General features: G+C 48.0%; 2 protein-coding genes across 2 annotated transcripts in view; one reads left to right on the top strand and one right to left on the bottom strand.

Annotated features, from left to right (window-relative positions):
* LOC137420861 (insulin-like growth factor-binding protein-like 1) overlaps positions 1-13215 on the top strand; it is a 70238-nt gene extending 57023 nt beyond the window's left edge. The window contains exons 3-5 of the mRNA XM_068106318.2: positions 2353-2469; positions 2618-2732; positions 12012-13215. Of these exons, the coding sequence (XP_067962419.1) occupies positions 2353-2469; positions 2618-2732; positions 12012-12031 (252 nt within the window). The 3' untranslated portion in view covers positions 12032-13215. The remainder of the gene's footprint in view (positions 1-2352; positions 2470-2617; positions 2733-12011) is intronic.
* LOC137420859 (general transcription factor II-I repeat domain-containing protein 2-like) overlaps positions 5877-23031 on the bottom strand; it is a 79515-nt gene continuing 62360 nt past the window's right edge. The window contains exon 2 of the mRNA XM_068106316.2: positions 5877-7876. The gene's annotated coding sequence lies outside the window, so the exon portion shown is untranslated. The remainder of the gene's footprint in view (positions 7877-23031) is intronic.

Here is a 23031-nt window from a genome sequence, read left to right as displayed (position 1 = left end):
ACTACGTTGATGTTGAAATGTGAGTGAGAATAATTCTGAATTTTGAAAATGTTTCATTTTGCTCATTTTAAGCGGAGGTTCAAACCAAAGCATGCAACACTGAGCTTCGCAGCGAAGCGGAAGTGATTTTACGCACGCCATATATAAGCAACAAGAATGGTGCATGAAGGTGATGTGAGCTGACTTTCAAGCAGACGAAAGAAAACCTTGGCCAAATTATACGGTGAATCGAGCAGAAGGTTTGTGAAGTACAACATGTTGACTTTTTATTAAATCAGTCAGCAAAGCATCGGGTACTTTTGATAATGCTATATATTTCACAGTTGGGGATCGAGGATCCATTTCTGAATCCACTTGGAGCTCTCTTGTGAAAAATATAATCCATATATATATATATTCAGTTTGGCACCATATCAGACAATGTATGTCATGTAGTCCTGTTTCACAATCTTAAGTGGCATATGGGCTTGAAAATATGCACAACTAACCTCAAAAATGGGGCTATGGCGCAGTACTACAAGAGGCGTTTAGTGTTTCGAGCAGCCCAGATTAACGTTAATAACGTAACATTTGTTGGGACAGCACCAAGCATAATTGTAAAAATTATTACTAATTATATTTATTTATGTATTGAAAATAATTAGTAATAATTTTTACAAAATTTTTAGAATTTCTACAAAGATGTCCCTGCTCTCACCTTCACTCTTTCATTCCTCTTTTCTCCCACCTCTGGAACAAACTGCCTCACTCTCTCCCACCTCACTCTCTTCAATCCCACTCCTCCCTCCAGGTCTTTAAAACAGCTGTTCACCACCATCTCTTATCTTCCCCCATCCAAAACCATGATCTTTTCTACCCCCGTTAATTCACCCCAGATCCACTTTTCTGAAATACCGACTTCTTTCCTGAAAGTCCTAGCAGTGTCCATGTGTTTTTTTTACCTCTCCCACCCTCCCCCCCAACCCCCCTTCCCACGCCTCCTCCCCCCAAGCCCTCTACCTCCCACAGATCTCCCGATGTCCCTGCTCTCAAATGTTGTACTTGTGTGCTTCCCCCTCTCTCCCCATCTTGTCTCCCGATCCCTTTATTTCGTTTTATGTGTCCGTTTGTTTTTGTCATTAATATTTTTTGTTACTGCTCTTACATTACTGCTCTTACACGAGCCTCGATCTTGTATACCAAAAAAAAAAAAAAATCCAAACAAATCTCACTCTCTCCAAAAAGTCTGGATCCCAATAGATCTGGCAAACCATCCCCGCTACTTTCTTAATAATTATCTTGAAGTTCAGTCACTCAAACTTTTGGGCCTCAGTTATCAGCAATGATCTTTCTCGAGAAACCCACAGTTCTCAGTTGGACTCCAAAGCCCGTCGCCGACTAGCCATTATCCTTCGTGCATTTTCCTTCCTTGGAACACCTGAACTCTTATCCACCTGCAAGGCCTTCATCCACAGCTTGATGGAGTACTGCCCTCAACTACTGGCTGGTGCTCCTGCCTCACACCTTGCTCAGCTTGATGCCTTAAAAACCAAGGGCTTCAAGATTATTGGAACCTCCGGTGATGAAGCTGAATCTATGGGCCTCTCACTTTCACATTGTAGATAGGTCGGTGGTCTCTGTCTTCTACCGCCTCCTTTCTGGCCTTGCATCCTCTGCTTTTTCCGCCCATACCCCCTCAGGTTTCTGCAGGGCTCACATGGTCTGCCATCAACCCCCACTGGCTGGTGAAATTCCAAAGACGCAGAATCACTGCTCATCTCCACTCGTTCGTTCCTCTTTTTATCCACATGTGGAACCAACTTCAGCCGTCTCCTGACACTTATTCTTTCTTCCAGGGCGTCACGACTGTTCACCACAATCTCAAATCATCCCCCATCCAAAACAATTGTCTTTTCTTCCCCCCAACCCCCTTCTCTCTCCCTCCCCCACTAACTCTCTCCAAGCCCCTCTCTTTCCAAGTCTCCATGTTTTTCCTTTTTGAGAGTTTGCTTCTGTATCTATATTGTCCACCTCATGCATTCTCCTCTATCCCTCATTCTTCCTGCATCCTTTATTTTTCCAATTCTCCCTTTATTTTGTCCCTCATGCCCTCTGTTGGTTTGTTTTTCATAACGAAAAGGAGGAATGGGGTGGGATGGTGTGGGGGGGGGGGGGGGGGGGGTTAGGAGGGAGGGAGAGGAGTCAAAAAGGGTCATCTCTACGTACATCGTAGATAGGAAGTGATGTGATGGCTCTTAATTTTGTTTATAATTGAAACAGATGACTCGACTAAAAGTCTATTTTTAACCTCTAGTTGCATTTTGCACATTTGTACCGTTTTTGTGAGGGGTTGGATGATGTTTGTGTCTGTAGGTGATCGAGGCACCAAAGGGTGTGAATTTGCTTGAGGAACTTCCTGGAGATCGGGTCAACTTGGCGGTGCAGGTCCGGGGTGGACCATCAAAGTATGAGAGCACTGGTTGGGTGCTGGTGAGTTTTGGCATCAACAGTGCAGAGCAGCACACACTATCACATGGGATTCGTGAAACATGTTAGCACAGAAAGGGTAAACGACGTGTTTCATAATTAGGAACACAGGTATGGAGTTGTGCAATGAAACTGCTCCATTTTTTGGCAGATCCACCCATTGGGAGAAACAGATGGTGGGAAGTACAGGTGTCATGCCAAGAACAGCCTTGGGGAAACTCACCGGGATGCGAACATCATTGTGGAAAAGCATGTAAAAACTATCGGTGAGAAGTCTATGTGGCTGTGATTGGTACGTTGTGTGCGGTGTGTTAGGGGCCTGCTGTAAGAATGAACCACTGTCCGACGGTCTCTTGGGGCATATATTTATGACATACACATGGTGGCTTCGATTGAGAGAAGAAACAAAAGGATGATGAGAGAGGCTTGGGACGAAGATTAAGTGAGGAAAAGAGGCACGTGAGGCATACAAGAGGGGGGAAGAGTTCAAACTTCACATATATATATATATATATATATATATATATATATATATATATATATATATATATATATAATTATATATACATATATATATATATATATATATATATATATACATATATATATATATATATATATATATGTATATATATATATATATATATATATATATATATATATATATATATATATATATATATATATATATATATATATATATACATACATATATGTACCCAACCAGTGCTCTCATATATATATATTGTTGCGGATCTCACGCGTCGGCTTTTTCCCCTTACCAAGGGGGGATTAGTCCCCTTGTCTTTTACGAGCCGACGGGATCTGGGGCTATGACGTCACTTCCGGACAGCATTGAGTAGGGTCATAGGACTGATCGCTAATACCTAATTACCAACACTGCCAAGGAAGCAAGGAAATAAACCCCGCCCGAATCACGGTTATAGGTGGAAACGCCGAGCGATAGCGAACCGTGACCCGGGCCGTTATCAAGGACTAAACCCGATCTGAGCAGTTCCTAATCGTGCCACGCTTACCCAATTGGAGGAAATCACTGATACGGTCGAATCAGGAAAAACAGGAAGAACAGATGGTTTATTCACTATGTACAATGATCAAGAAGAAGAAGAAGAAGAAGAACACACAGTGCAGCCTTATTACAGTCTTAACTTATCCCAGGACACGGGCCCGTTTCACACTCAGACACACTCACACGGGGATGTAGATGGTCAGGTTGATGGTCCAGGGATGATGGCGTCCAGGCAGTTCGCTCCGGTCCTTGACTCGCACCGCGAAGAAGATGGTCAGGGCGGCAGAAGCTCCCCGCGGGTCGTTGGCGCGGATCGGACAATTACGGGGTTAAATGCAGGGCGAAAGGTAAGGCTCGCTGGGCGTTTAATTGCAACCATGGTCGCGTACGTAATAGATGAACCGGGCTTGGCGGTTATACTTGCGGTCACGGCCGTGTACGTAATAGAAGAACCGGCGCTATATGCGCTCCCAATACAGTTCAATGGCAAAGCGCCTCTCCCGCAGAATTCCTCTCACAGAGCACAAATCGGGCAAGTCCTCTTACAGTGCGCGTATCCTCTGCAAGTTCTCTTTCAACGAAGTTCTCCTGGCCAGGTCTTTTCAAGGGCTTTGTGCGTGCGCTTATATAGCCTTTTCAGCGAACCTTCCAACACTTGCTAGAGGCGCCCTTACCACGCCCTCTCCAGCCATGCCCACCGAGCCCTGGTTGGTTGTTGCCCTTACCGTCACCGCCTTCTGACGTGCTGCTTGATGCGGCCACACCTCGTCCTCGCGCTCCTCCCTCTTTCCAGGCCTACCTCGTGGCATTTGACTGGTTTCGAGCGAAACCAAGGGCAGCGAACGCGGCTGGCAAACGAGGTGGATTAGCCGAATCGGAGTGCGGGATGGATGCTGCCCAACGAGGTAGATTTGGAGGGTGGAGGCAAAATGAACGGGTCCTAAGCTTATTATTTCTTTACACAACGCAGGTATCACTAGTGGAAATGGCCTTATCCTCACACATACTACGACATAACTAATGTTCTCAGGGGCCTACGTGTTGTTGTGGACTAACTATGGGGGCAAACCTTTAACCTTTAATGATGTTATATTTACACTCTCAAAACCGCAACAATATATATATATATATATATATATATATATATATAACTGTAAGAAATAGTAGAAACTCCAAAGTACGAGCAGGGCGTCTCATTTGTATTGAATAAATAATCGTTAGATTAAATAAGACGCGGACGTAGCTTCAGGTCGTCGATCTTTAATTGTCGACAAGCTTTCGACCAACAAAGGTCTTCTTCTGAGTCTACAAAAACACGTTTTCTACAAAAACAAAAAAAGTCTACAAAAACTCTACACATGATTTAATAACACCCGGTCAGAAATCAATAACTTCCACACCAGTCAGGGCAAATCTCTACCTTACACGATACACTTTAATCAACCGGATCACTCTATAAATGACATTCAGATCTCTGCCATTGAATCAATCACAAATCGATCACACACCACGATTCTGAAACGTGAGTCCTTTTGGATACACAAACTTCGGACAAAAGTCCCTCATGGCATAAATTTTGATGACTAAAGCATGTTCCCACATCAACCCAATCAAATTGTTAACCGTAACCCATTCATTCATTCATTCATTCATTCATCATTCATTCATTCATTCATTCTACCTTTATATGTCATTTATATAAATATATAAATATATTATATGAATATAAATGGGATATGAATATATGCTTGTGTGTTTATGTATGTATATCTCTATATTTGTATATGCACGTGCACCCTAACTGTAACGCAAACGGTCACTTCCGTTGAACTTGGGGCTGGTGAGTGAACTTTGGCGTGGCTCTTCCTTCTGTATGCATTTTCTACACACATCACACATCTCACACACATATCACCATACATACTTGACTGATATACATGCCCGCTGTTTTTGTAGACTCAGAAGAAGACCTTTGTTGGTCGAAAGCTTGTCGACAATTAAAGATCGACGTCCTGAAGCTACGTCCGCGTCTTATTTAATCTAACGATTATATATATATATATATATATACATACATACACACATAAACACATACCGTCGCACTCCGCTATTCGTGGTTCCGCTGTTCTTGGAATCTGCATATTAGTGGTTGATAAAATGCGAGGTTTCTTTTTCCCCGGAAAATGTCCTGCGAATTCGCGTTTTTTTTTTCTTTTCTCGGCTGTGTTCCGCAAAATCACAGGGTTCCCCCCCCCCCCTTCCTTGGAACAAAATATATTTTCTAGCCAGCGCTTGCCATACAGCCCACCCCCACCTAATCATGGCTATGTTCCGTGAATTCGCTGTTTTTCAGGGGTGCAAAAAAAAAATTCACGAGCAGTTAGCTTTGACACATTTATAAAACCCATCTTTTACCAGTCATGCATAAAGCAGCTGCACGTACGCAAAAAAACTTCTACGAGCCACGAGCATGACCTGCTTATACTGTACAGCCGTTAGCTTGACACATTTATAAAACCCATCTTTTACCAGCCATGCAAAAGGCAGGTGGACGTACACAAAAAAACATCTAATACAACCTTACACAAGCTTATGCATTATATGCATCTTACTCTATGCATATATGCATATTATTATATGCATATTATATGCATCTAGCTTATGAGTGGCAATAGAAGCCAGACCTGTTTATACAGTACAGTACAATACCGTACATTCACTGCTGTGTGCTTTGCGTTTTCATGGCTTTCACAGGCGCAAATTTTAGCCACACTATAAGCGAGTATCGTGGGATATCCCACCAGATGTGTAAACAAGTCAACTCCGTGAATTATACAATGCAAACACTTCATTAAATCGATTACAGTTTGCAATTTACGGTACCGGTAAAGCATCATCAGAGATGTTACACAATGAAAACGCTTCAGGGGATGTTCCATCAGCGACTAAAACATGTCAACCCCGTGATTATAGAATCAAATATAGAATGCAAATGATTCATTAAATCTATTATTGAAATTAGCAGATATGCCCAATACGGCATCATCCATTGACATCCCCCACAAACAATGGGAGTCCCACAGATACCCACAATGCTCACAATCCTACGTATAAATACCGATTGTGTCCTTGATCTCCATCATTGTTCTCGTCCCGTTCCTTCGACCTGTGGTTTTGACTCACTCTGCTCATCATTCAATTATGGCTCCCAAGCGCAAGACCAGTGCCGGAGATGCGTCGACTACCAAGAGGCAGAAGAAAGTGATGAGCCTGAGCCAGAAAGTGGAGCTGCTCGACCGGCTTTTGAGAGGAGAGAGTGCGGCCTCTATTGGCAGGCATTACGGTGTCAACGAATCCACCGTTCGCTACATACGGAAGAAGGAGAAGGCCATTCGTGAGAAAGCTTCAGCGATCACTGTATCGAGTACAAAGGTGGTTACCCATGTCCGGAATGTCCACATGGAAAGGATGGAAAAGACTGTTCTCTAAACCCGCTCATCAAGGAGGAGTTGGATGCCATTCCAAAGGTTTCGGAGGAGGAGCAGGCGGAAACGGGCAGTAATGAGGAAGAGGTGCCGAGGTCCAACCTCACAGTCCAGTTCCTGGGCGAGTTGCTGCAGGACATACAGGCGATTGTCGATAGGGTGCAAGACGCTGACCCAGTTGTAGAGAGGTTCAGTACCTCAAGTTCAAGAGGGGCTTGGATGATGTGCTGCTCCCATACAAAGCGCTGCATCGAAATGTTGGGCAATGTGTCAGGCAGCTCCCCATCAGCCAGTTCTTCAGCCCTGCTCCCTCCACCTCAAGATCACCAGCATTCTCACCAGCATCCTCACCTTGTCCTTCCTCTCCTGCCTCTCCCTGAGTACACGATTTTGCTGCACCATCATTTGGGTCACCCTCAAAGTTCAAGGAATTATTGGGATTGTAATTCATCACCATGATCATAATCATAAATGTGTTTGTAAAATAAAAATTTTAAACGGTACATGATGGTGTTGTGTTTTTTTTTTTTTCACAGTACAGTATGGTTAAGCACTTTTGTTAAGCACTTTAAAAAAACTGTAAGCACATTCCTTCAATAAATTGGAAATGGTACCAGGTGTTGCCGTTTTTTTTACGGCGCAGCCCATCGGGCAGTGCCGTCTAGAACAGTGTTTGTCCGTCTGTATGTATGTATGTCCCCACAAACGTATACCAATCAGAGCTGAGAATCTGGTCACATGACAGGGTTATGTGATTACTTCTGATGTCATTACGGCGGTGCTGCAGCTGACTCTCCACACACCGCCATTTTGATTTATATGCCGTTCATGCCGAACATATCGTCGAACCTGTCATATATCACAATCGCCATGTTTTCCCTTTACGTTTTTCATTCTGTGTGAAACACAAACAAACCGATTGTTAAAATGACCATCAAATATCGAAAGCATCAGCGTTACATTTCTTCCAACAACATGGTATGTATAGGCCATAGGTGTTATGACTCACCGTCCGCTTCGGACAAAATAACCCCAGGTTTCTTAATACAGTGGTATCGTTTCAGTAATATTGTTTTTATAATAGTATATAATTTCAGTAGTATATAATATTATAGTAAATATAACCCTAACAATTTAATCCCAATGTCGTGAATGGAAAGTTGATGGATTGAAGCGGTGTAAAAGCGGAAGTAAGGAATTCACCTCGGTTTTTAAAAAATAATACAATTTTCGAAATAATAACATAACGTTATTTGTTACGGATTCTGCCCTTCCGTGGTTGTGGTTTCCATCCACTTGTAACATTTCTGGTTATGTATTATTGTTCTTATCGGGGTTGGAAGGAAACGGCGATTATTGTTGTTTAAAGGAAATGGTTATTGTGATTAAAAGGTTAAAAGCGCTCATGGTAAAAATGAAACAGGAAATCGGATTGTGCACCCGAAGACGTCGAGCGAGGAAGAGGCGGGAGGGAAGTGAAAAGACACGTTTGTAGAAGCTCCGTACCTAGCGTGGTCGAGTGTACATCGCGAGTGAACTTTGAGTCCTTGAAAGGAATATTGTGCGGTTGGTGTTATCGCTAGAGTAGTGAAAAAGCCTGCGAAGTCAGGTACAGGCGTGAGGTTCCGGAGAATCCTCGCCTAGAGGCTTTGGCTCGAGTAAGAGCCGTCCGCCATTTTGGACCTCGCGCGTCGTTCGCTGAAAAAGGTTGCCGCGTCAGCTGGTCTCCCCCTCCGGTGGGCTGCCGGGGATGGGTGTGCACTAAAGCGGTGTCTGAAGATTGCCCTGCGGTTCGTTGACTGAACGGTGAATGTGCATGTCTGGATCGCTTATTTGGGATTCCCTTTCCACGGCCAGTTTGGTGTTGGATTAGACCACGTGACGGTCCATGCCTTGCCTACACCTCCTTACTCGCCTCATCGCGTATTTGCCTCATCTCCGTTGAGTTATAGAGACATTGAGGGGTTGGGTTCCATTCACTGGGAGCGCTGATCACTGCTGAGCTGCTGCTGAGCTGGGACTGGGATCAGTGAGTTTATGTTACTTAATAAGATGGTACCATCTTAAGAGATTGATTGTATGGTTGATTGCTATCATTGTTGTATGGTTTCCTGTGTGCTTTTTAATATATTCTTTGTTTGTGGATAACTCTTGGTGTGGTTTTCATATTGATTTCGACACAGAATAACTATTTTTCTGCCGTGGCTCCTCCCGGGGTTCGGAGGGATACCGAGACCGGGAGGTCAGGGAGGAACACGTAACATATTATTATAGTAAATCTAATCGTAACACTAATCCCTTTGTAGTGACTGCAACATTACTGGAGGTTAAATATATATCTTATGTATATTAAAGTAGCGGAAGTTTTGTGTCCGGCTGTCATGCTTCGTCATGACGTATATGATGTCATTACGGCGTAAACTCCCGCTCACTTCGAGAGCGTCAGAAAAGGTCATTGCTCTTTGGGGTGTATAGATTACAGTCTCTCTATGGTCGGGTCTCAATAACATTGGGTGTGTGTTCATTTACCAAGTTTCTTGTGGAGAGATCGCCAAGTGGTTTGAGCATTCGAGCAAGCACTCCATTCGAAACCCTTAAGGAATGGCTGGCTTGGCAAGTGCTAGCTAGCTGCCTGGTAAATGAACGCACCTCCAACCCTTGTGGGGTATATAGATTACAGTAGATCTTCGCTCAGTTCTGCAAGTAAAATCTACCTCATGGATGTCGGGATTCCTCCAAATTTCTTTGTTTAATGTTATAGACAGCATTAGCGACCGTTTAAAAAGCTAATCATGTATGTTTGTTTATACATAATATTTTACAAGCCCGGCTACGCCGCTGTTAGACTTTTGGTCTTGTTTTATTTGTAAGCATTTTTTGTGAAACTGTAATCATGTGCATTTGCGGTCAAAAACATTTTAAACTTTAAAAATTTCCCTCTATGAATCAGAATCTATGAATCATAAACCTATAACGTATCCCCCTTTTCCCCCATTGAAACAATGCCACGGCATACATTCATGGGATTTTCATCGACCTTCGTGGATTTTCATCGACCTTCGCAGATTTTGTATCGCCATTTCCAGGACGTTCATCGACCTTCGCGGATTATCGCCGACATTCGCGAATTTGGGTCACCATTCACGGATTTTGCCTCGCCGTTCGCGGTTTGGTCCTCTCTATTCGCGGATTTTCGTGACTTGGGAACCTATCCCCCCATTTTCCATTGAAATAATGTGCCGCTATTCACGGGTTTCGCTATTCGCGGATTTGATAGGAACGTATTCCCTGTGAATAGCAGTGTCCGACTCTATATACATATTGTTACGATTTGGGGTACGTATCCTCAGCGTGTACCCGTGTATCTATTTATTACGCATGGCCAAACAAAACTTTGAGTTGTGCTGTCTAGTGGTATGAGCGATCGTTGAGGTGTGAGTGAACGTCACTATATATTTGCCCACACCAAATCGAGCCAATGGAATGAATGAGACAAGAACGGGCAGGATGGAAAACTCTGAAGAGGCATGTATTTACAAGACACATTGGTTTCAACAATTATTAAACACGTATGCACAGGCAAATCAAATAATAACCAATCAATAAAGGTACAGAAGTGCAGATCTTACCCGTAGCACTTATTGCCCCCTTAAGCAGTCTAACTTATTTAAACACAGGACATGGTGCCAGCATAATAATTCCAGGGGAAACCTAGAGAGGAGGTATAGAAGATAAAGAGGTAGGACAAGGCGTATTGTCGGTCTTTGATTTACCCCACGCATGCATCGACAGATGCATGCCAGTGCCGAAAAGGAAAGACAACAAGGAAATGGTCGGGGTAATTTAGAGCAGAAGGGGGTGAATGCAAATGAGAAGAGCATATGCGGTGTAAGTGTTTGGAGGAAATGAGTGAGGTGCGTGAGTAAACCTCGCCCAGACGGGTCAAGAGGTCAATCGTTAATAGTTCCTTCGATTGGGATGCTCTTTGTGCATCTAGGTAGCCAAATTATAAGTTCTTAGAGGACAGCAAGAGAGAGATTGTGTATGTCAGTGGTAGAGCTATCTTCTTGCGCTAGGGACCTCGTGGCTCTCTCGCTATCGCGCCTCTGCCCCATGTTTGAATTATCGCTGAGTTGTCCACTCAGCGCTGTCTGGTGCAGCTCATCCTGGCTCCAGCACAATCAGTTATGTTGGTCCACTCCACCGTGGCACAAACATGCAGGCAGATTGTCTTTGGGTCCCCAGTGCGTTCCAGCAGCAGTGAATGGTTTTAAGCTGCTTGAGTGGAGCAGAGACATGAGGGAGCAAAGTTAATGGGAGGTAGAGTTGCCGGGAGCATAGATTGTGGCATGCCCTTTGACTTGCTGCAGCGGGTCCTCATTGGTGCCCTCACCAGCCAATGACCCCCTCAACGACAATCATTCCGACGTCTGGCTCTTCCTCGGAGTCGGCTGCTCCTCCTCTAACAGGTTTTCCCGTCCAGCCAGCGCTCTTTCCCACCTAGCGCTTTTGAATCAAGGAAGGAGATTGTTGTCGTCTCTATTGTAGTTGTGTGTGGTGCTGTACAAGAGAATTATTAAAGAAAGGGGGGAGGTTATTTGTAAATTATAACAGTTTTGTGCCCGATATGGATTTGATGAATGGTTAAGAGGCAATTTGGGGTAGAGAATGAAACGAATGGGATTATGAAATGAGTGGTATGGCAAGTATGGTAAATGAGGTATGGTAATGAAATGAACAGATAGAATAAGAACAGCAGGGGAATTAAAGAGAAGGAAAAAGACCCAAATAACCCGCACAACGCATTTGTCCCGTTTCCCTCGAGACAATGGATGGGAGTCTATCTGTGCACATAAACCAACGTCATAACTGATTATAGGAAGGTCTATGTGTGATCATGGATGTTCTCTCCCCAGGTCGGTTTCATAACCGTCACTAGATGTAAGGAACTAGTTGACTGATGTAATGTTGTTTCTGCAGTGTTGTCAGGAGTGCCTATTTATTCATTAATGCTGCCTTTGCTTTGACAGGTGACCAGCTCAATGGCTGATTCAAGTTTCAACAGAGGTGGCACACAGAGCAGCGAGGCACATTCCTCCCTCTGTTTAAGCTTGCGTATGTGACAGCGTCCGGCTGAATCTACATCACCATCGTGTTTCACTTCCCTGCATTTAAGAACAACATAAATCTAAACAACAGTATCAAATCACTTTCTCCTTCATCATAAATTTATCACATCATTCTTCAAACAATGAAGCGAACAGACGCAATATGGTTTTTGGAAATGTCAACTGGGAATGGTGTGTTTGGGGGGGTTTATGGGAGACTTGTCCGGTTTGTAGGAAAGCCCGGTGACCATGTTTAGGGGAATCTGGTGACAAACCATGTGTATCTAATCATGTGAGATCCTTTTTTCTTTTTTTGTATACAACATCGAGGCTTGTGTAAGAGCTAACATTAATCAAAAAAAAAAAATCACAAAAGATCTGATGGAAGAGTCATGAGCAAGGAGGGAAAGGTTTGAGAAAGGCAAGAGTAATTGCAGCATATGATGCACAGCCAGATTAAGGATGAAACATTCGTGACATTTTTCAGTCAAAGGTCAATTAGATCATCGAATTAACTTCGTGTCGAAAGTAGTTTGTATATGCACAATTTATGGGGAAATGGTGGGAGGTTTTGGGACCCTCTGCAGGCCATTTTCTAAATTTTCTAAACAAGGGGCACTTGCTATACCTCTCAATCAGAGTCTGAAAAAGATCAATCGTTGCGGAATTGCGAGTTTTAAATGCCAGGCAAAAAGGACCAAGTTCCAAACATTCTACAGGGTACAAGAATAATAAGCACAGCAAGAATTCCTTTCTGTTGCTTCCACCTGCTTTTCCACATCGCTTTATTGTGTTAAGGTCCACTATGGTCGACCATCCTGGGTCGTTTTGCTCTAATGCATGCCAGATTGTTGGTGAACATTTATCATTCTGTTTATTACGTGTAGGTGAGCTTGACATTTTGGTGTATAATGTGCTTTTTAAAATTTTATTGATCCTTACTTTGTACTCAGTACAATTCTGTTCTATTATCATACCTCGTATAGGCTATGAGTGTCCTGCTGTGTTACGGTGAAGTTTTATGCATTTTATGTGTAATAAAAGACCATACATACATGTATATGTATATGTATATATATATATATATATATATATATATATATATATATATATATATATATATTTATATATATATAGATGCATATATATATATATAAAGAAAGCAAATATATCGGTGTCATGAGTTTGTTAGTTGAACGTTTGTGCCTCAATTTCAAACTTGAGACCACAGCATCGGTGTTTTTTTCCCTCTGATCAGATCTGAGGGCTTCGCGCTGGGAGTTTAGTGTGAGTGTTAGTGTGAGAAATCTCTGAGGATATCCTGAAGACTCAATAGCTCAGTGGGCTATCACTGCGTAAGTGATGGGGTTCCTGGGTTTGAGTCCCAGGTTGAGTCAGAATTTTTTCACATTAGCCCCACGTAGGAATTTACTTCCTGTTTCTTATTTTGTTAGACGAGTTCATCTTCAATTTATTTTCACACACTTACATACCCATACATACACTCACATTCGGGGTCTGCCTAGCAGGCACGTAAGACATCGGTCATTATAAAGCTCGCAGTGTTAGTGTGAGAAATCTCTGAGGATATCCTGGAGACTCAATAGCTCAGTGGGCTGTCACCGCGTAAATGACGAGGTTCCTGGGTTTGAGTCCTGGGTTGAGTCAGAATTTTTTCACACTAGCCCCACGCAGGAATTTACTTCCTGTTTCTTATATATATATATATATATATATATATATATATATATATATATATATATATATATATATATATAGAAAGCAAATATATCGGTGTCATGAGTTTGTTAGTTGAACGTTTGTCCCTCAATTTCAAACTTGAGACCACAGCATCGGTGTTTTCTTCCCCCTGATCATATCTGAGGGCTTCACTCTGGGAGTTTACAGGTAGGCTTCAGGTGTCCACTTATCAAATGTGCTTGAACCTTCCCCAGTGATTAAAATGGCTAAACTGCATCTCCTAAGCATCAAATTATCTCAAGTTTGAAATTTCAGCTTCGGTGATGAATCCCGTCTTGCTTACGTCATAGTATTGTCGCGTCGTATTCACAACCGAGCACGCGCTCTTGCAAATTTTGCCAGGTAGGAAACATTCCCCCATTAGGAACTGCACAAAAAGAGATCCCATTATGGGTAGGGACGAAGCGCACCCTTGGCCTACTTCGACTCTATCCGTGTACTAACCCCAGGACTTGGTTTCGTCAAGATTCCATAGCCATCCGATCACCTACAAATATGGTTTTCTGTCTAATTGGATGAGTTTTCGATTGAAGCTTCAATTTGTACTTTGCTGTCTGTTCTGTGGATTCTGGTGTTTCTTGGTGAGTAAAATAAAAAAGTGATACAACAACAACAACAACAGGCATTTAAAGGCCATTTTCCCTGCTAGAGCGGGGGTTAGCCTTGCGGGCTCCATGACAATCTTCTCCATTTTGCCCTATTTTCTACATCTCCCCTTGTTAACCCCCTTGCCCGCATTTCTTCTTCCACCATGTTTAGCAAAGTCGTTCAACGTCTTCCCCGTCCTCTACTTCCTTCGACATTCATTTCCATCACTCTTCTCAACCAGTCACTTTTATCCTTCCTCAACACATGACCCAACCATCTCCACCTGTTTCTCTTCACAGCATCCATCACAGGCTCTATTCCCATCATCTTTCACAATTCATCATTCGTCTTCCTCTCTCTCAACGATACTCCGCACATCCACCGAACCATTCGCATTTCCACCCTTTCCAGCCTTGCTGCTCTACGTTCATTGCCCATGTCTCGCCTCCATAAAACATAACACTTCTCACACATGCAGCATACACCTTTCCCTTCAGCTTCAACGACACTCCCCTCCTCGTCAGCACGCCACTCAGTTCCCGAAACTTCTTCCATGCATATCTCACTCCAGAAACCGTTGCCGAGTCTGATCCACCTTCTCCATTCAGCATGTCTCCTAGGTACCAAAATGTTTTCACACGTTCCAGCTTCAGCACCGTCTCCAAGATCCAACTCCTCCATCTGCAGCTCCCTCTGTGCACACCTTACACATGAATGTAGCTGCCACACTGGTTAATGACCCTCTCAAACCACTACATTTTTTATGAACCCACTCAGCGCACATTGTACATTGAATGGAGTTCACTCCGACACCCTTCATGCACACAGCACATGGCCGCTTCCCAGTTCTTTCCACCTCACCACATGCTTTACCACTTGCCATCACCTTAGTCTTTCCGATATTCACCTTCAGACCTTTTGCCTCCATGTATTCCTTCCACTTGTTCATCTTAACATGAAAAGTGATAATTATTACTTATTTTGTACTGTACAAAAACTAGGTTCATAAAAAAAAATAAAAAAAATAAACCACCTTTAGAGGCCATTTTTTCCCCGCAAGCGGGAGTTGGCCTTTTTCGGGAACTGTGGTTGTTGTTGTTTTTCGGTCCCCTTTTTGAAGCAATGTTTTACGGCCGGATGCCCTTCCTGACGCCAACCCTTTTTGCTGCCTTTAACGACAAGCAGGGAATTACCAGTGAACTGGTACTCAATTTGCCGACCTCGGAAGGATGACAGGCTGAGTCAACCCCCCTGGCGTTAATTCAGCGATTTACCGGGATTCGAACCCAGGATCCTAGGATCCTAAGCCGGCACCCTAGCCGCTAGCCCAACACCAGGGTTCATAGAAAAGCAATATTAAAGCGCGGCGTTACGCGCGCTGCTTGTAAGCAAGGAGGAAGCGGACAACGCGGTAATTTGTAAGAGTCTTTATTCAAGAGCTCACTGTAACACTGGCGCGCTCCGGGCTGCGCGCCCGGTGTATCCTGAGGCCACGCCTACCCCTCGGCGTGGCCGCCGCCCACTTGGTGCGCGGAATGATGTCACCACGCCAGTGAGCTTCCGTGTCCGCCACACGCGCCCCCCCAGAATTCCCGCGCACCTGGAGGGCCAGTTTGCGGGGCAAACGGATGACCCGGCCGAAGCGCCCTCTGGCGACCGGCGGCGTCCGGGGTGCAGGGATGCCAGGTGGGATGCCCCCGGCTGTACCCGGGATGGGTGCCGGACCGGGGGGCGGTGTGCCTGCGGTGCTTGGCGGTGCCGGGGGTCTGCCCGCAGGGGGGCGGCCCCGACGCGGGGGCCGAGCCACCAGCGGTGGGTGGTCCACGTCGAAGTGGGCCGGCTTGAGGCGGTCCACAGAAACGCGGTCAGGAGTACCGCCGATGTCCAGGGTGAAGTGTTTCACCCCGGTCTCCAGCACGCGGAAAGGCCCGTCGTACGGGGGCCACAGTGGTGTCCGATGGGTATCGTGGTGGACGAAGACGTACTCCGCCGTGCGAAGCTCCGGGGCGACGTGCATCGGTGGGTGCCCGTGGCGTGCCGTCGGCACCGGGGCGAACCTCTGGGCGGTCTCCTGCAGAGCGGAGCGCTGCTGTGCCGCGGACCATGGTGCCGTGGAGTCGGGGAGGAACTCGCCCGGCACCACAGCGGTTGCCCGAAGACCAACTCCGCCGTGGATGCGCGCAGGTCCTCCATGGGCGCCGTCCGGAGGCCCAGCAGGACCAAGGGGAGCCTGTCGACCCAGCCGCCGTCGCGGAGGGTGGCCCGGAGCGCGGCCTTCAATGAGCGGTGAAATCGCTCACACAGGCCATTAGCCTGGGGGTAGTAGGCCGTGGTTCGGTGCAGCCGGACCCCGAGCCCCTGCGTGACCGCCCCCCAGAGCTCCGAGGTGAACTGGGGGCCGCGGTCGGACGAGATGTCTGAGGGGGCACCGAACCGGGCGACCCAGGTGGCGATGGAAGCCTGCGTGACGTCCGCCGCCGTCGTCGACGCCAAGAGCACGGCCTCCGGCCACCGGGTGGTGCGGTCCACCATGGTGAGGACGTGGGTGAAACCCCGCGAGGGGGGCAGAGGTCCCACCAGGTCCACGTGGACGTGGTCAAACCGGCGTTCCGGCACCGTAAACGGGGCCAACGGGGCCTGGGTGTGCCGGTGCACCTTGGCGCGCTAGCACGCGAGGCACGTCCTGGCCCAGCCGCGGACGGCCTTCCGGAGGCCTTGCCAGACGAATTTGTCGGCGATCAACCTTTGGGAGGCCCTCGCGCCCGGGTGGGACAGGCCGTGGATGGCGTCAAACACCTGGCGCTGCCAGCCCGTGGGCACGATGGGGCGAGGCCGCCCGAGGGAGACGTCACACAAGAGGGCCACGCCCGCGCCGTCGAACGGCACCTCGGTGACACGGAGGCCCGTGACGGCGGTCCGCAAGGCCTGGACGTCGGGGTCAGCGGCCTGGTCCGCTGCCATCCGGGCATAGTCGATGCCGAGGTGGACTGCGTGGGCGACAGCCCGGGAAAGGCAATCCGCCACCGGGTTGTCCTTCCCCGCGACGTGCCGGATGTCCGTCGTGTACTCGGACACGGCCGAGAGGTGACGCTGCTGCCGGGCCGACGACGGCTCGGTGACCTTGCCCATCACGAAGACCAGCGGCTTGTGGTCGACGAAGGCCGTGAACGCACGGCCCTCGAGCAGATGGCGGAAGTGCCTGACCGCCAAGTGAAGCCCGAGCAACTCGCGGTCGAAAGTACTGTAACGGCGTTCGGGCGGGCGAAGCTGCCGGCTAAAGAACGCCAGCGGTTGCCAAGCTCCACGCACCCATTGCTCGTGCACCGCACCCACCGCGTAGTCCGAGGCGTCGGTGGTGAGGGCGATCGGCGCATCGGGTGCCGGGTGCGCGAGCATGGTGGCATTAGCCAAGGCGAGCTTCGCGCCCGTGAACGCCGCGTCCATCTGCTCGGTCCAGGTGACGTCGCCTTTGCCCGGCTTACCTCGGAGAGCTTCGTGCAGGGGGCGCAGAAGCTGGGCGATACGGGGCAGGAACTGTTGGTAAAAGTTCACCATGCCCAGGAACTCCTGCAGCCCCCTGATCGTGCGGGGGCGCGGAAACCCCTTCACCGCCTCCACCTTGGCCGGCAGGGGGACGGCTCCGTGCCTGGTGACGCGGTGCCCCAGAAAATCGAGTTCGGTGACGCCGAACCGGCACTTTGCGGGGTTCACAATCAGGCCATGCTGGCCCAGGCGTTCGTAGAGCGTGCGGAGGTGGTGTAGGTGCTCTTCGTGGGACGCGCTGGCGACGAGGATATCGTCCAGGTAGACGTATACAAAATCCAAGTCGCGCAGGACGCTGTCCATCAGCCGCTGGAACGCCTGAGCCGCATTCTTCAGACCGAAGGGCATCCGCAGGAATTCGAAGAGTCCGAACGGCGTGATGACCGCCGTCTTCGGGACGTCCTCCGGCCTGACGGGGACCTGATGGTAACAGCGTATGAGGTCCACCTTCGAGAAGAAGGACATGCCCATCAAACGGGCGGAAAAGTCCTGAATGTGGGGGACGGGGTAGCGGTCGGGGGTGGTGGCGTCATTGAGACGGCGATAGTCCCCGCACGGTCGCCATCCCCCGCCGGGCTTCGGCACAATGTGCAGCGGCGACGCCCAAGCACTCTCCGAGCGCCGAACGATGCCGAGTCGCTCCAGGGTAGCGAACCCCGCTTTTGCTACCGCCAGCTTCGTCGGCTCGAGGCGGCATGCCCGGGCGTAGACCGGTGGCCCGACGGTGGGGATGTGATGGGCCACCCCGTGCTTGACGGCCCCCGCCGAGAAGGTGGGCCGCGTGAGGACCGGGAAGCCGGCGAGGAGGCGGGTGAATTCGTCCGCTGCCGGAAGCGTACAGATCAACGTGGCCGGAACCGAACCGTTCAGCAAGCCGCTTGGCAAGCCGCTCGGTGAGCTGCCCAGTGGGCTGCTCGACGAGCTGGGCAGCGCACAAGCGAGCGAGCTGAACGTCTCAGCCTGGACAAGACGTCTGTGCTTTACGTCGACCAGGAGCCCATTTGCGCACAGGAAGTCCGCACCAAGCAATGCCATGGGCACGTCGGCGGTGACGAACGACCATCGGAAAACCTGCCCTCCGAACCGCAGAGAGAGGCAGCGTTTTCCGTACGTACGGATGGGCGTCCCGTTTGCGGCAAGCAGGGCGGGGCCCCCGCCCACGGCGTGCTTGTCCGACGTACTGGCAGGAACGACACTCACCTGCGCTCCTGTGTCGCACAGGTAACGGCGCCTGGATAAGGTGTCCGTGATGAACAGCAGGCTGTTCGAACGGCCGGCGCTCATTGCCACTATCGAGCGCCGGCCCGGGCGTTTCCCGACCTGTCGAAGGAGCATGGCGGATGACACTGTCGAGCCTCGTGGCCGAACCTGGTGTGGAACCGGCACCAGGTGGTGGAGCTGGAGGAGCGCGGCTGGCTCCGCCAGGCCGGTGGAGCCGGCGGTTTTCCCCGCGGTGGCGGTTTTCGCCGCGGCGGTGGGCGGGGCGTGGCGGCGGCCACGAGGTGCATATCAGCATGCTGTGTATGCTGTGGAAGCTGATGCTGTGGATGAGCATCGGCCTCGGGATCCATGAGTTGGGCCGCACCGACTCTCGCCCGCGTGTCCGAAGCCGCGAAGTACCTGTCCGCCTCGGCGGCCAATGCTCGGGGTTCCGTTAGCACGGTCCCGGCCAACGCGAGGCGTACCTGTGCTGGAAGTTGGCGACGGAAAAGCGCCCGGAATAGAGAACCAGGGGCTTCGTCGCCCAACAGTGACAGCATATGGTCCATTCGGACCGACGGGCGTGTGTCGCCGAGCTCGGGGAGATCCAGGAGGCGGTCGGCCCGTGCGTCCTCCGTGAGGCCGAACGTGGCTAGGAGCAGCCGCTTGAGTGCCTCGTACTTGTGGCCGTCCGGTGGGTGGCGAAGGACGGACACAACTCGAGCGGCCGTGCCGGTCCCGAGGGAGGCGACGACGTGGCAGTAGCGCATGTCGTCGTTGGTGAGGCGCCGAAGCTGAAACTGGGCTTCGGCTTGGACGAACCAAACTTCGGCCTGGGCCTCCCAAAATTCGGGAAGTTTAACCGACATCGCGTTGTTGGGCATGGCAATGGCGTCGTGTTTGGAAGGATCGCTACGGCAGATCCAACGTCGAGGGTCACCAGTAAAGCGCGGCGTTACGCGCGCTGCTTGTAAACAAGGAGGAAGCGGACAACGCGGTAATTTGTAAGAGTCTTTATTCAAGAGCTCACTGTAACACTGGCGCGCTCCGGGCTGCGCGCCCGGGGTATCCTGAGGCCACGCCTACCCTTAGGCGTGGCCGCCGCCCACTTGGTGCACGGAATTATGTCACCACGCCAGTGAGCTTCCGTGTCCGCCACAATATTACGTATAAAAATGAAGGAAAAGATGCCAACAAAGGACAGTTGCATGCACTTCCTGTGTTACTGCTGACCAATAATATAATTAATGGGTCTTCCTATCCAAAGAAGACCTTTCACAGGAAACACGCGAACCACCTGGTCAACTTGTTTATGGTGCAGGACGTGGTACCCATGAGATAGCAAGCAGTGTAACCTTGTGATGTCAAAGAACCTCCAAGAAGATCGGACCACTTGCAAGTTACCATCATTCAAGGTAGGAAGCTGTTATTTCTTCAGTGATAGTGATAACTCACCAACAACTGTCAGGGACGCCTCTTCGCGGTGGTTGTACCCCCAACGCAAGTCGGGGGCCAAATCTTCCCCATTCGTTCTTCCCTGCTGCCCGGATTCGTCAGGGCAGTGCCGATCAGAATTGAGGAAACACTCTGCTGTGTCATGGTGTTCAGTGTTATGTCAAACAAAAATCGCTTCTTCAGGATGTTTAATCACTTTTCTCATTAAATGTAAAAGAATAAACAAACTTGGTGCTTACAAGTGGTCATCGCCATTTTGAATGCAGCCTGTGGTTGCTGGGAGTGCAGCTGCGCCGCTGATGCCATGCCCCCTGTTCCCAGTAAGCTGGCACTCACTTTTCCGAACATGGAAGGATACCAGGCTGAGTCTACCCACCTGTGTTATTTAACAGCACGACGGGGGATCAAACTCAAGATCCTAAGATCTTAAGTCAGTCACCTTAACCGTAAAGCCAACACCAGGTTTATTAGTTATTACAAGTGGTGAAGTGACATCACAACGACAACCAGTCCTCCACCTTGCCCTTTGTGTTGGCTGAGGGCAGCCTGGCGTGGTGTGATCTTATTGTGCACATGAGGGCTCACATGGTCCTGGGTCAAATAGAAAGGGGGAAATGGGAACATCTGGACACTTTGTCTTGGGTTTTACAAAAAACGACCGAATGATGGCAGCATGGAGCTGTTTGTTCAGATTAGTAGTGAGTTGCGATCACGTGGTCCATGAGGCTCAGTTTAGTCTTAGAGATTCGCAAGTGGAGATGATGATGGGTTGCGGTGGCCCATGCATGTGCGCGCGCACACGCGCACACACACACACACACACACGCACACAATGGATTAATTTGATATTTTTGTCACTGTTCTACACATTATATCCCATAATAACAAAATGGATTTTTATATTTTTAGAAATTTTTACGAAACAATTAAAAATGAAAAGCTGAAATGTCGAGTCAATAAATATTCAACCCCTTTGCTATGACACTCCAAATTGAGCTCAGATGCATCCAATTTCCTTTGATCATCCCTGAGATGTCTCTACAACTTGATTGAAGTCCACCTGTGGCCAATTCAATCGATTGGACATGATTTAGGAAGAAACAAGTACAGATACATTCAAAGTACACCGCTCCCATAACAAATAAATAAATAACATCCTCCATTGCGCAACATTACCGAGGCGCCTTCTGCGCCTGGCGAAACCGCTGTGCAGCATATAGAGACGTTATTGGGAGGGAGAAGTGTACAATAATTGATTGATTAATTGCTTCAATAAGCAAAATCAATAAGCAGTAATCGTAAAATAATTAATTTCTTAATCAATTGGCGAATAGCATACATACCTCAACCACCAGTGTTTCATCCGAAGCTGTAACATTTTGAAAAGTAATGAAATAAGTCAATAACCCCCCCCCCCCCAATAATTAATTAATTAATCAATAAATAATCCATTAATTGATTAATCAATAAAACAATAGCCTTTATAGCTGCATCACTTGGTCACGAGTCCGAATATCAGCTTCCCAGGTCCAAAGGTGCCTGAGATATTGCTCAGATGAGAAAGGAAATAAATAAGTGATTAAATAATGAAAATAAATAAATAATAATAATAAAAAATTAAATTATTAATTAATTGGACTTCTGGACTTCTGTGAAATCAAAGGACTTCTGTGACTCATTGGCACTGACACAATCTGTCAATTTCCCGACCCGGATCTCAGTCAATGGAGTATCTTCTCTTCTGGACTTGGTTGTGACAAACTGCCCTGCAAATGTCTGCTGCTCTTCTTCTGCCCCAATTGGTTCTTCTGATCATGTGCTTGTTAAAGTGGACATCTCTCTGGCCATTCTCAGAGAGCCTCCTCAGCGTCGACGAGTCTGGCATTTCACTCCGGCCGACTGGCACGGGCTGCAAGCAGCCATCAATCATCTGGACTGGTCTCCCATCTCGACTGCCTCTGACATCAATTCTTCCTGGGAATTCTTCCAAAGCAAACTGCTCTCTCTCATGCACACATTTATCCCATCTCGTCTTCAGTTGTCTTACCCTTCCTCCCGTCCATGCTACACTGAATCTTGTGGTGAGGCAGTTGCCCTGAAACAACTTGCCTTTGCCTCTTGGAAGGCTAATCCAACTGAAGGCAATCTCAGTTCCTTCCACCAAGTTCGGAACAAGTGTGTGTCTACCCTCAGGAGTGCCAGGAAGCACTATCTTTCCACACTCAAGAATGAACTCTCAAACCTGTCTCCTTCCTCCAAATCCTGGTGGCGTCTGGTCAAATCCGTTTCTGGTGTTTGTTCCTCCTCCACCCCCTCCCTCACCTCAAATGCCTACAAAGTTGACACCGCACGTGTCAAAGCCGAATGCCTCAACTCTGTGTTTGCCTCAAAATCT

The sequence above is a fragment of the Myxine glutinosa genome, chromosome 2 (assembly GCF_964187855.1).
Source record: "Myxine glutinosa chromosome 2, kmMyxGlut1.1, whole genome shotgun sequence".
Taxonomy (NCBI): domain Eukaryota; kingdom Metazoa; phylum Chordata; class Myxini; order Myxiniformes; family Myxinidae; genus Myxine; species Myxine glutinosa.
The sequence above is the reverse complement of the archived record's forward strand: the minus strand, read 5'-3'. Positions and strand labels throughout refer to the sequence as shown.